Source organism: Canis lupus, chromosome 23, assembly GCF_011100685.1.
Source record: "Canis lupus familiaris isolate Mischka breed German Shepherd chromosome 23, alternate assembly UU_Cfam_GSD_1.0, whole genome shotgun sequence".
NCBI lineage: Eukaryota > Metazoa > Chordata > Mammalia > Carnivora > Canidae > Canis > Canis lupus.
The window spans coordinates 4,215,770-4,230,245 of NC_049244.1; the positions used below are offsets into that span (position 1 = coordinate 4,215,770).

The 14,476-nt window shown below is 38.3% G+C and overlaps 1 protein-coding gene across 6 annotated transcripts in view; it reads right to left on the minus strand.

The window, feature by feature from the left end:
* The window catches only part of CNOT10 (CCR4-NOT transcription complex subunit 10), a 74,630-nt gene that overhangs the window by 35,574 nt on the left and 24,580 nt on the right, over window positions 1–14,476 (minus strand). For all 6 annotated transcript variants that reach the window (XR_005376809.1, XM_038570335.1, XM_038570336.1 and 3 more), the window contains 6 exons: window positions 14,283–14,425; window positions 13,368–13,454; window positions 11,855–11,938; window positions 10,136–10,253; window positions 5,338–5,487; window positions 3,698–3,900 (listed from right to left, as the gene is read on the minus strand). Coding sequence is in view for 5 of the 6 variants with exons in the window: in XM_038570335.1 (XP_038426263.1) it covers window positions 3,698–3,900; window positions 5,338–5,487; window positions 10,136–10,253; window positions 11,855–11,938; window positions 13,368–13,454; window positions 14,283–14,425 (785 nt within the window). In the remaining variant the exon portion in view is untranslated. The remainder of the gene's footprint in view (window positions 1–3,697; window positions 3,901–5,337; window positions 5,488–10,135; window positions 10,254–11,854; window positions 11,939–13,367; window positions 13,455–14,282; window positions 14,426–14,476) is intronic.

A 14,476-nucleotide genomic window follows, 5' to 3' on the forward strand; every position in this document is an offset into this window, starting at 1 on the left:
CTTTATCTTCCCTTTCACTCAAAGTCTTGGAATTGTCTGCAAGTGGATTCCCAACTATCATTTTATAGTCAGGCAGATTCTCATAATGCAGGAATAAACTGGAGCCAATCCATACAAACTTGCAGAGCTAAACTCTGCCCTGCAAAAAAGTCCTCTCTAAGCACAATGTTTCTGTACTGTTACTTATTGCTCCTACTGTAAGTTTATTATGGTTATACTTCTATTTATGACTTCTAATAAAACAAGGGTTCACTTGCATATTCATTTTAAACAGAAAATATTACATAATGCTTAAAAAATACAACATGCTTAAAAAATACAAAACTGCTCTGTTTGAAGAATTTTAAAAATCTTTTATTTAGGGATCCCTGGGTGGCACAGCAGTTTAGCGCCTGCCTTTGACCCAGGGCGCGATCCTGGAGACCCAGGATCGAATCCCACGTCGGGCTCCCGGTGCATGGAGCCTGCTTCTCCCTCTGCCTGTGTCTCTGCCTCTCTCTCTCTGTGTCTATCATGAATAAATAAATAAAATCTTTTAAAAAAATATTTTATTTATTTGAGAGAGGGAGAAGGAAAGAGAATCTGAAGCAGACTCCACATTGAGCACAAAGCACAACTCGGGGCTTGATCCTACCACTGTGAGATCACGACCTGAGGAGAAACCAAGAGCTGGACACTTAATCCACTGAGCCACCCAGGTGCCCCTCTGATTGGAAATTTTGTGCTGAGGAGGCAGCCAAGCAATATTAATGAAAAATTACAGAAAATGGATATTTTGAACCATTACTGGGAGGGACTTCCATTCTGACTTCTTTTCCTAGTGGTGGTAATAAATTTATAAGGATTCATCCATATATTCTTTCCTCATCCTTAAGGTAACACAAGCTGATCAGATGGGTAGATTTAAAGATGCGACAGATGAAAACAAAGATGGGATGGAACTAAAAATCCACAATAATAAAGTATACTTTCAATAATACACCAATAGGCAAAAAGTGTGTCAGATTAGTCATGATGTAGAATTGCAATTAAAATATTACTTTACAGTGCCATAACAAATAGCACTCAACATATCTGAATTTCAGTAGCCTTCCCTTAAATTGCTTAAATATGCTCCCTACAATTGTCTATATTTAATGATTAGCAGATCTTCTCTCATATATTAACCTAGCCAAGTAAGCATAAGCCCTACTTTTGCCAAAAGCAGTCTGAAGCAATGTGCCAGATAAACAGGACATAAATCATCTCCTTAGCATCACAAACTTAAAACTTAAGTTGGTTCTTTTTATTCAAAACTGTTATTTCTGAAGGTGCCAACTGCTTTGTTCAGTATTCCTTCTTTATTGATGATATACATTTTATGGAATTTTATTTGGAGTTTATAATATAATCTACAATATAATATCTACAATTGGGATTTTGCTTTCTGGTTTTATTCAAGAGTGTTTTGGGGGTTGTTTTTTACTGTCTTTTAGGGCACTTCAGATCCTTTTTAGAAGGAGAAGCATAGACAAAAGCTAATTATTTTTTTTTTTTTTTTCAAAAGCTAATTATTTTTGACAAATTCCTTATTTATAGCACAAATTGAATATTCTGAGATTCACCAAATTATGGCAATCAAGTCATCTTTACCATTTTTTTTTTAAAGATTTTATTCATGAGAGACACAGAGAGAGAGAGAGAGAGAAAGGCAGAGAGAGACACAGGCAGAGGGAGAAGCAGGCTCCATGCAGGGAGCCTGATGTAGGACTCGATCCTGGGTCTCCAGGATCATGCCCTGGACTGAAGGTGGCGCTAAACCGCTGAACCACCTGGGCTGCCCTACCATTTAAAAAAAAAAAAAAAAGATTTTATTTATTTAAAAAAATTTTTTTTAAATAAATTTTTATTTATTTATGATAGTCACACAGAGAGAGAGAGAGGCAGAGACACAGGCAGAGGGAGAAGCAGGCTCCATGCACCGGGAGCCCGACGTGGGATTCGATCCCGGGTCTTCAGGATCGCGCCCTGGGCCAAAGGCAGGCGCCAAACCGCTGCGCCACCCAGGGATCCCAAGATTTTATTTATTTATTTGAGAGAGAGGGAGACTGCATGTGAGCAGGAGGACGGAGAATCCCAAGCAGACTCCCGGCTGAGTGCAGAGCCCTTAGGCTGGGCTTGATCCCATGACCCTGATATGTAGGCAGAAACCAAGAGTTGGATATTCAACCAACTGAGCCATCCAGGGCACCCCTACCATTTTTTAAAAATTAGAAACTTAGAATTCTGGAGAAGAAAATGGGGCGGGGGGGGGGGGGGTTCATAATAAAATCCACAGAATGAAGACAATCCTAAAAGTACTATTTCTAAAAATAAGTATTTTAAAAAGAAATATTAAAAACCCTACTGTATTTCTCTACTCTTTGGAAGATAATCCCCTGGTTTCCAGTAATTATTCAAATGAGATGCCTCCAACACTTAAATTCATGAATGGATTAAAGAGAATAAGCGATTTCTAGAGTTCTTATTTTTTAAAAAAGTATAAATACTCCCTAGAACTGTCAGTTAATTTAAGAATTATCCAATAAGAAAGTTGCCTTTTACTTTTTTAAAAAGATTTTATTTATTATTCATGAGAGAATCGGAGAGAGAGGCAGAGACATAGGCAGAAGAAGCAGGCTTCCTGGGGAGTCCGTCCGATGCAGAACTCGATCCAAGGATCTTGGGAACATGACCTGAGCGGAAGGCAGATGGTCAACCACTGAGCCACACAGGCACCCCAAGAAAGTTGTCTTTTAAAAGGCAAATTACAACTAAATAAATCATTAAAGCCCTTCAAAGATACTACTTATCTCTTTCCCTAGTGGTATACCCAAATCATAAACTACTTTTAAGTATCGTCTGAAAACTACCAGGCAAACATACTTCTCAATGGTAGTTTTTGCAGCTGTTTCTCAGGAAGTGCTGTTCAGCAGTAAGAGTGCATAAACATCTATATCATCTATGGCAGGCAAATCTTAGGTGCCATACCTCCCAATCTCTACATGGCCAAAGGTGCAGCAAGGGTGGGGGGTGGGCAGGAAACGGGGTAATACAGGCATCTGGTAATTCCGATACAACCTGTCTCCTACCCTTCACTGACCACTCCCCACTTGAGATTCCCAAGGCTTCCACCAACCATCACATGCAGATATCACATGCAAGGACACCCATGTAAACTGGCCTATTTCTCACAGTCACTGTGGACAAAGGTGTGAGAGAGACAGCCTGATAATCCTGAACCATTCACTGAATCAAAAGTAAAGTGCCTAGGCACTGAAGGAAATGCAGTGTCATACACTTCTTTCCACATTCATGGTGTTAGTATCAGTCCTTCTCTAACTATCTGCGGCATGTACCACTCACACCAGCAGATAGATGATATGGCCCCTGCCCCAGGAGCCAATAGCAGCTAGCAGACCTCTATTCCAGCAGGCACAACCCTCTCATTGGCTTCACCTCTTTAATCTGACTGCTGATACAGGCTGCTATACTTTAAGAACCAGAACGTTAACAAATGACTTTAAGAAACTAAACCTTTGTCCAACCTTTAAAGAACAGTTTATAAATTCCCTGAATTAAAAAGGGAATGAAGTCTTGTATGTTTCCAAATATTTTTTGCTATGTAACAAGTTGGGGGCACAGTATAGGTTCAAAAAGATACCCAAGGAGCACTCACCCCTTTATTTGCAGCAATGCAGCATTCAGCCAGCCTTAGCCAAAGGCGTGGATTTGCATGATAAACCTGAACAGCTTCAATCAGACACTCAAAGGCAGCAAGAGGTCTTCCAATGTGAAGAAGCTGAATGCCACAGTTATACAGCAACTCATACCTCTTGTTGGTTAGTAATGTACACATAGGTCGTCCTGAAAATTTTTTGCCTAATGATATAAATTAGGTAAGAAAGAAAATCATTAAAGTAACAGTTACATTGAAAACACTTATTCCACTAAATACTTAAATACTATCTTACTTAATACCAATGACCCCAGTGTGAAGTTGTAATAGCTCTTGACCAGTGAAGACCTTCATCCCCAACCTCACAAATATTCTCCAGAGTCATCTCAGTTGTCTGTGCTGGTGTGGCCAGAGATGTCTCTTCTCATTTGCTAGCTCCTCAGGCAGGCAACAATGGTCCAGAAAGGCAAAGAGAGAGAGGACCCACCGACTCCTATCAATCTTTTATTTTTTATTTATTTTTTTATTTATGATAGTCACACAGAGAGAGAGAGAGAGAGAGAGAGAGAGAGGCAGAGACACAGGCAGAGGGAGAAGCAGGCTCCATGCAGGGAGCCCGACGTGGGACTCGATCCCAGGTCTCCAGGATCACACCTTGGGCTGAAGGCGGCACTAAACCGCTGGGCCATCTGGGCTGCCTTAGCCAGAAGTATATAGCTAATGTTAGTGAGGGTTCAGGGAACTTTACTATGAAAATAAAAATTAATATACCAATACCCACAATGACTATGGTTCACTTGCTTATTCAAAGTTTCACAGTCTATAATAAAATAAGACTACTTATGATTCTGGATGCATTTTTCATCAGTTTTTTTTTTTAATTTAAAAAAGCTAAATAATTGCTTTTAAGCATTCCAGGTCAAGGATCCATACCATATGAATAATAAATACAGTTATAGACTTTAGGAATTTGCTCAAAGATTGTCAGGTGCAAAAAAAAAAGAAAAAGAAAAAAGATTGACAGGTGCTACCTATAGTGAAACCTTGGAAAGAAGCTATAATAAAACTAGGGTGCCCAGCTGGTTCAGTCTGTAGAGCATGCGAGTTTCAGGGTCATGGTTCAAGCCCTAGGGTGGGCTTATAGCTTACTTAGAAAAAAGAAAACCAAAACAAAACAAAAAAAAGTTTAGCACAGTCGAGAAATCTTAGCAACATATTTTGCTGTATAACATTACCATATGTGATTACTGATTTTCAAGTCCATGAAAAAGTGAATGTAATTTAAATTTCCTTAATATTTGAAGTAGCAATTATTTACTAAAAATCTCGAATAAACGTGTTTTTGTTTTGTTTTGTTTTGTTTTTGAATAAACCTGTTGATCAGGGTCAATGTTAACTGTAGGTAGGCACATACGGACGCATTTTGACCAGACACTTGATCACTATCTACCTATTTATTCTTTTAGAAAAAATTACTTTTTAAATTCTAGTATAATTTATGTACCATATTATATTAGTTTTAGGTATACAATACAGTGATTCAACAATTTTATATATCACTCAGTGCTCGGTTGCTTGCTCTTTAATATCGTGCTCTCCTCTAGTAGAAAAATATGACTATCCCCCAGCAATGGGCTCACCTGGATCAGTGCTGCCTGCACTGAGCTGTGCACAAACATTGTCATTCTCCTGTAAAGCCTTTTTAAAGTAGAAAATTCCCAGATTGTGCTTGCTCATGGCAAAATGAATGCAACCAAGATTATTCCAGAACATGCATCTCAAGCATTCACCTGAAAAAAAAAAAAAAACCACAAACAAATCTATCCTAAAATTTTACTGTTGATACATGCCACACAAGAACTGGCAATGAAACAGCAATTCCACCTAATCCTTATAGAAAAGTTTACAAGGCACCTGAAATTTGCGACATGCGAAAATTCTGTAAGCTCCTTTACTTTTAAAATCCTTTGTTTTAGGTGATAAACCAACCCTACCCATTGATTTGGTTACCCTGCTTAATATTTTTCCTGATTTAATTTTTTTAAAGATTTATTTATTTATTTATGATAGACAAAGAGAGAGAGAGAGAGGCAGAGACACTGGAGGAGGGAGAAGCAGGCTCCATGCAGGAGCCTGATGTGGGACTTGATCCTAGGTCTCCAGGATCAGGCCCCAGGCTGCAGGCGGCGCTAAACTGCTGCACCACCGGGGCTGCCCTGATTTAATTTTTAATAATAGGCAAATGATACAATAGTGCAAAGGACAAAAAATACTTCTTAGTAACATTATATGTATTTTGTCCACAAAAATATTATCTAGAAACTGGACAGAATAAGTATATATGGACACATTTACTATGGCAACATATTAATGGTAGCAGGAATGCATAAAACAGAATACATAAATTCCTGCTTTTGCTTGTTAAAGTCTCCACTGCTCTTTCAGTTCACACTTCTTTCTTTCTTTCTTTTTTAACTTTTTTTTTTTTAAGATTTTATTTATTTATTCATAGAGACACACAGAGAGAGGCAGAGACACAGGAAGAGGGAGAAGCAGGCATCATACAGAGATGCCTGATGTGGGACTGATCCAGGGTCTCCAGGATCACGCCCTGGGCTGCAGGCGGCGCTAAACTGCTGCGCCACCGGGGCTGCCCAGTTCACACTTCTTTAAATACTACTATGCGGCAGCCCAGGTGGCTCATCGGTTTAGCGCCACCTTTAGCCTGGGGTGTGATCCTGGAGACCGGGGATAGAGTCCCAGGTCAGGTTCCCTGCATGGAGCCTGCTTCTCCCTCTGCCTGCCTCTCTCTCTCTCATTCCATGAATAAATAAATAAAATCTTTAAAAAAATAAATAAATACTACTATGGCTGAGCAACTATCTTCTCATGTTTATTAGGCATTTGTACTTCTTATCCTGTAATGTACACACTGCTTCTTTCTTTTCTTTATCTATTTTTAAATTTGGTTACAGATGTTTTTCCTGTTGGTTACCTGTTTGTATGTTATAGAAATCTTCTGTCACATGTTTCAAATATTTCCAATGCCATCATGTGATCTGTCTTGTGACCTGCTTCAGTGTGTGTGTGTTTAATGATAAAAAAATTTTACATGATTATGTGGTTAATTTTAGTCGTCTTTTCTAAACTCTATGGTTCTTGCATTTTGGATAATATTTAATCAATCCCCCCAAATTAAGATATTCAAGTTTCCTTTAGCTGCTTTTATGATTGTATATTTCGACACTTCATTTCTCTGGGCTTTCTTATGGAATAATGAAAACAATCCAAGCTTTAGTTTTCTTCTTCTAAACTGCTTCTCAAATACTCCAAAAGAACCTAATGAGAGTCCATCTTTTCCTCAATGATATAAAATGCTGGACTAGACTGACAAAATTAAGACTCAGGTTATCCAGGATGTCTGGGTGGCTCAGTGGTTGAGCAACTGCCTCTGGATCAGGGCGTGGTCCCACATCAGGCTCCCTGTATGGAGCCTGCTTCTCCCTCTGCCTACGTCTCTGCCTTGCTCTCTCATGAATAAATAAATAAAATCGTAAAAAAAAACCGCAGGATATCCAAAGCTTAATACTAAAATCTAATTTTCTTCTTATGTGCTTTAAAATTGAGCAATGATTTTTAAAAAGATCAAAACTAGGCTTCAGGGCAAGATAGTAAGAAATATACTAACATATTTAAAGGAGGTTGCCTCTGGTTGTGGCACTGTCAACAATTTAAGAAACATTCTATTCCCAGAGCTTCTCTAATAAGTGTATTTTATCAACAGCAAAAACTAAATTTTAAATATGAGAACAAGTATTTTAAAATTAATAACTATAAAAATATCAATAATAAAATATATAGCTACTGTATAAAAATCTCCTGTTAGATCATCTTAACTGTTGACTAGTCAACTGCATGTCCTGCTCCTCACTCCACTGTAGAGCTTGACAATATTGATTCTGAAAACTGCATCAAGACAGTCCTAAGCAAAATTTTCTCAAGGATACTGAATTTTTAGCATGAAAGATCATTTCAGTGTTTGGGTATTATGGGCCTCTGAGGGGAAATTATGACAATAAAAATAGCAAAAATGAAAATTCAGCAGAATTAAAAAATGGGTACTCAGACAGAATATCCAAGTAAACTATAATGGAACAAACTGTTTTTCTCTATTTTTACAACCCCAGTGAACAGAACAGGCAAAGGGGCTGGGGGCAGTGGGTATGTCTGCAAGTGTGTTCTTTGTATCTGAATAGAATCTAAAATAAAAATTACCCAAAAACTTATTCATTCTTTGTGTTTTAAGAGTTTATTTATTTATTAATGAATGAGTGAAAGAGAGAGGGCAGGCACATAAGCAGGGGAGGAGAGGTGAAAAGAAGTCTAAGCAGACTCCATTCTGAGCACAGAGTACCACATGGGGCTCAAACTCACGACACTGATACCATTACCTGAGCCAAAACCAAGAGTCAGACGCATAGCCAACTGAACCACCCAGGCACTTCCATTCTTTGCATTTTAAACTTGGTGTAAAGCATTTTCAATAGTTTTACTTCATTTCTTGAATAAATGGATTTTCCTCCTTTCTCTCCAAAAAATAGCAATGCTATGAACTTAAAGCCCCAAATTTTACCTTTTGTTTTTCCAACAGTATTAAGCAATTTTTTAAAAGATTTTATTTATTCATGGGAGACAGAGAGAGAGAGAGAGAGAGAGAGAGGCAGAGGCAGAAGCAGGCTCCATGCAGGGAGCCTGATGTAGGACTCGATCCCGGGACTCCAGGATTACGCCCTGGACCAAAGGCAGGCACTCAACTGCCGGGCCACCCAGGTGTCCCAGTATTAAGCAATTCATTAAAACTCTCTTTCTTGGGACGCCTGGTGGTCATGGGATTGAGTCCCGCATTGGGCTCCCCACAGGGAGCCTATTTCTCCCTCTGGCCTGTGTCTCAGCCTCTCTTTGTATCTCTCATGAATTTTTATTTTTAAAAACCTTCTTTCTTATTAAAAATAAATAAATAAAATCCTTCTTTCTTTTTTATTAATTTTTATTTATTTATTTTTAAAGATTTTATTTATTTATTCATGAGAGACACAGAGAGAGGGAAAGGCAGAGACACAGTGGCAGAGGGAGAAGCAGACTCCATGCAGGGAGCCTGACGTGGGACTTGATCCTGGGTCTCCAGGATCAGGCCCTGGGGCTAAAGGCAGCGGTAAACTGCTGAGCCACCAGGGCTGCCCTGAGGAGACAGAATCTTAAGCAGGCTCCACACCCAGTGCGGAGCCCAATGTAGGCCTCCATCCAACTATCTTGAGATCATGATCTGAGCCAAAATCAAGATTCAGGTGCTTAACTGACTGAGCCATCCTGGTGTCCCTCATTAAAACTTTCTAATTAGAAAATAAATAATAATTATTTTCCTAACTTTATAGAAATATTTTTTGAAATATTTTTGACATAGTTAATAGTCTAAAAAATCATCATATGCAAAAAAAAATCATCATATGCTCACAGCTTTATGGGAGAAAAGGGACAAGTATAAACATTATCAATTCATTTTCTTTTTTTAAATTTTTTTTTTCAATTTTTATTTATTTATGATAGTCATAGAGAGAGAGAGAGAGAGAGAGAGGCAGAGACATAGGCCGAGGGAGAAGCAGGCTCCATGCACCGGGAGCCCGACGTGGGATTTGATCCCGGGTCTCCAGGATCGCGCCCTGGGCCAAAGGCAGGCGCCAAACTGCTGCGCCACCCAGGGATCCCTCAATTCATTTTCTTAAAACGTCTCATTTCACAAAGTAAAAGCCCAAGTACCTTACGTCTTGGATCTAATTTGTTAAGCTGGTATTAAAAATAAAATGAGGGGTGCCTGGGTGGCTCAGTTGGTTAAGAATCTGCCTTCGGCTCAGGTCATGATCCCAGAGTCCTATGACTGGGTCCCATGTTGGGCTCCCTGCTCAGTGTGGAGTCTGCTTCTCCCTCCTCACTGTTCATGCTCCCTCTCTCTCTCTCAAATAAAATCTTAAAGAATGAAAGAAGAAAACGAATACAATGAGGGGAAAGAAAAGTAAAAGAAGTGAGGCTTCTTCTAAAATGGAAAACAAATATGGGCACCTGGGTGACTCAGTTAAGCATCCAACTCTTGGCTTAACTCAGGTCATAGCATAGGATGGGCCGAGCCCCAGGTTCTGTGCTCAGTAGGAAGTTTGCTACTCTCCCCCTCTCCCCTTCTGCCCCCTTACCCCTGCTCACACACACTAAATAAATAAATCTATAAAATAAATAAAATGGAAATAATAGAATTTCAGAATTTTTCTGCAGCAGAATAAAACATTACATGTAAAAAATTAGCAAAAATCACACTGAAGAGCACTGTAGGAAACAACAAAAGACAGAAGAGACAGGAAGAAAATACCAGAATTTCACGTTTTCTTTTACCTGTTTTCATGAATCCTGGATGCTCAGCAATGTTTGAACTATTTAATAGCTTCACAGCTTTTCGATAATTGCCTCTTAAGTACTCAAAATTGCTTTTAAGAAACAGAGAGGGTGCAGACTGTAAAGAAAAGGAAAGTTGCTTATATTTTGTTTTCAGATGCCTAATGAGAGATCATAATCATATTGCTATACTGGCATGTCCTGAAGAGCATAAATGAATCATTTAAGTCATGATCACAAAAAACTATAGTCTCAAAATTTTTCCTTGCTTTCACAATCTAAAAAAATTAAACTTATCAGAGAGCACCTTATCAACTGAATTAAGAGTCTGCCTAAAAAAATACATACAGTATATAAGAACACAAGACTGTCTTCACCTATTATACTACTAACTGAAAACCAATTTTCCTAGGCCCTTTATTTCAATTACTATGAGAGACTGGAAGTCTCCCATATTTTTTAGGGTACAAATGCACCTTCATTAGAACCCAAAGGGATACAATCATTCAATGCTTTCCCAAATAGGAAAAAAAAAAAAAGGTGTCATTCTATGGATGGAAGTATTGCCTAACAGAATGCCTTATTTTTGGGAGCTAATCTTCCTGTGACAAAAATCAGATTTTGGATGGTAAATCATGTTTCACTTCCCCTAAGCATCCTCCTAGTGGAGGATCACCTGTATAGTTCCTATTTAGAATGCATTTGCCTACATAGATTTGCACAATGAACATCCAACCAGGAGGACATGAGGAATCCTGGTCTCATCATTTATTCACTTTAGCTTAGCTACAGGCTTTTTTTCTAAGTCCCTGTTCTTGCTTTGCTCTGTACCTCCTGATTTAGGTACTACTACTACACTGCATTACAATATTTATTTTCCTGTTTCTCTCTCCCCTGTGACTCTGGCTTCTGTTAAGGCAGGGATCATGTCTTTGTCTCAAAAAAGCTTTGATAATGGTTGGCTGGCTAGTAAGGCTTTTCCCTCTTAGCCTCAAGTCTACCCTCTCAGACCTTACTTACAATTTGTTTTCATCAAAAATCACTTGAGTACTGACCCAGGGATTAATCTGGATCCTGTCTAGGATTTTGAGGGTCAATTTTCCTGAACTATTCCTATTACAAACTGTATCTCTTTATGCCTTCATACTTAAAGTTAACAGTTTTCCTAAAAGCATCAAGAATGTTCACAATTCTGTCTTTTCCTTTCACAGTCTTAAAAAATTACGTATCAGTGGAGGAGTGGGGTAGAGGGAGTGGAAAGAAGGAGTAAGCTTATTTCAAAGAGTCTAGCTTAGTCAAATTGAAGTTATTGTCAAGCCAAAGATCACTGGAAAGGGGCAGGTTTGGGCTACAGCTGAACTGTTCATCTTTACTAAATGTTCTGAGTATAAGCTAAAAAAATCCTGAAGTGTCTAATAGTAAATGTTTACATGAATTATGATAAACTACTCCCAGAATACTAAGTATTTAAAATGGTGGTTTTGAGGACTATATGCCAAGGAGAAATGCTTGGTTTAATTTTAAGTGAGGAAAGTATTAAATTATAGACACAGTATGATCACCACTTCACAACTCAATGTCAAGGTTTGTATCTAGTGGTAAATATACACTATAAGAGACTAAAATAATTTAAAACTGACAAACACTTATTGTACAAATAAGATAGTTTTAGGACATAAAAATTACAAATTGAAAAAAAAAAGTCAAGAAGAAACTTACATTTCCAGCTGTGTTCATCACTGACTTGATTTCCCTTTTGCATGCTTTCAGGGACTTCATTTGGATATAAGCTCTCACTTTATACTATCAAAGGAAAATGTGAGTATGTGAGAACTATGATGGATTTTTTAAAAAAAATTTTATTTGTTTATTCATAGAGACACAGAGAGAGAGGGGGGCAGAGGCACAGGCAGAGGGAGAAGCAGACTCCATGCAGGGAGCCTGACGTGGGACTTGATTCAGGGTCCCCAGGATCACACCCCGGGCTGCAGGCGGCGTTAAACTGCTGCGCCACCGGGGCTGCCCTATGATGGATTTTTTAAAAGATTTTTATTTATTTATTCATGAGAGCCAAAGAGAGAGAGGCAGAGACATAGGAAGAAGGAGAAGCAAGCTCCTGTGGGAAGCCCAATGTGGGACTCTGAACCCAGGATCCCAGGATCATGACTGAAGGCTGATGCTCAACTACTGAGCCACGCAGGTATCCCAGGACTATGATGGATTTACACATGCTGAAGCAGTCTTACTTTCTAGTTAAAAGGAAATTCAACCCTATCTGTTTACAACATGGTTATACCAGGTACTGGCAAAAGCAGGTTGTAAATTATCTTAATCTATTTTTATTATACTCTTGGAATACATGTAAAAAACAAAAAAAAATGTGGTAGGATAAAATTTATATTTAAGTTCCACAAAAAATCCTAACAACTTTAAGCTTTAAAAAATTTATTTATTTATTTTTAAAATATTTATTTATACATGAGAGACACAGAGAGAGAGAGAGGCAGAGACACAGGCAGAGGGAGAAGCAGGCTCCATGCAGGGAGCCCAATGCAGAATTTGATCCCGGGTCTCCAGGATCATGCCCTGGGCTGAAGGCAGGTGCTAAACCGCTGAGCCACCCAGGGACCAACCCCCAAATTCATTTATTTTTAATTCAAGTATAATTAATGTACAGTATTAGTTTTAGGTGCACAATATAGTGATTCAGTAATTCTATAATTCCTATCAATTTTTATCTGCACATGGCTAATTAAGAATGAATTTTGGGATCCCTGGGTGGCTCAGCAGTTTAGTGCCTGCCTTCAGCCCAGGGCATGATCCTGGAGTCCTGGGATTGAATCCCACAACAGGCTCCCTGCATGGAGCCTGCTTCTCCCTCTGCCTGTGTCTGTGCCTCTCTCTGTGTGTCTCTCATGAATCAATAAGTAAAATCTTAAAAAAAAAAAAAAAAGAATGAATTTTAATAGTCTACAAACTGATTTTATCATCCAATACATTCCCAGGCCATTTCTCTCAATCTCTTATCAAGAAATTGAAAGATACTGCATTATCATTTTAGGCAAATATAGTCAGAAGAATAAATGTGCTTTTAAATTACAATACTTCAAAGCTAAACAAACATACATGCCTCAAATTATTTACTTCTTCCAACGATTTATCACATTCTTTATCATTCATAACTATTAGTAAATATACATGATAATAAAATCTCTCTTAGAGTGTATGCTACCTGATGTATCTTTGATTTTGCAGCTTCTATTAGGGCTCCACTTTCAGCTTTATGATTAAATCCGTCTTTGTTGGTGTTATTACCAGTCTGTAGTGGTAAAACAAAGTTAACCAAAATTAAATATATATATATTTTTACCATTAAATATATATATTTTTTACCATAATTTAAATCAGTAATTTCCAAGGAAGCTAATCTGAATCATCTAGAAAGCATTTTCGAACTACAGAATCCCAGGTCTCACTCTCAGAGATTCAGGTATAATAGTCTGGAATGGGTAACAGGAAACTTACTTTGTTTTGTTTTGTTTGGAGGAAACTACTTTTGAGAAGCTCCCATTGAATATAATGATACGCCAGGTTTAAAAAGCATGGATCGTACTCAGGCAAAACTCAAGATTATCTTTCTGAAACCCAGAACGGATCATGTTCCCTTTTTTGTCTTTTTTAACCTTTTGAAGTCCACGTTTTTCTTTTTTAAAGATTTGTATTTATGTATTTGAGAGAGAGAGAGAGAGAGAGAGAGAGAGAGAGAGAAAAGAGTGGGCTAGGGTCAGAGGGAGAGGAAGAAGCAGATTCTCCACTGAGCAGGGAGCCTGACACAGGCGAGGCTCAACCCAGGACCCTGGGATAATGACCTGAGCTGAAGATAGACACTTAACTGAGCCACCCAGGCGCCCCATGTCAGTCCCTTCTTAAAAACTTTCTCTGGTATAAACACTACCAACATCATATGCTGGATTCCTAGTTATCCTTCGCAATGTCTCTTAGCCACTTTCAAGTATGTAATCCTATGGTATTATTAACAATATTGACCATTTTGTATAGTGAATTATATTTCAATAAAGCTGTTAAAATATTTAATAACCCCAAATATTAACCATAAACTTTAATCTGATCACCTCAGAACACTTACCTCATTTTTTCCATTTTTGTTATTGTTACCCTGTGATATCATTTTTTCTAGGACAGCAAGAAGATGCAAAGCTTTCTCAGCTTGATAGGTTAATATATAAAGGTCTACAAGCAAAAAACACACCGCCTGGGCAAATTTTTCTTCTGGGGGGAAAGAAACAGGAAAAGAAAAGTTATAATCCAAAGTGAAGCAAA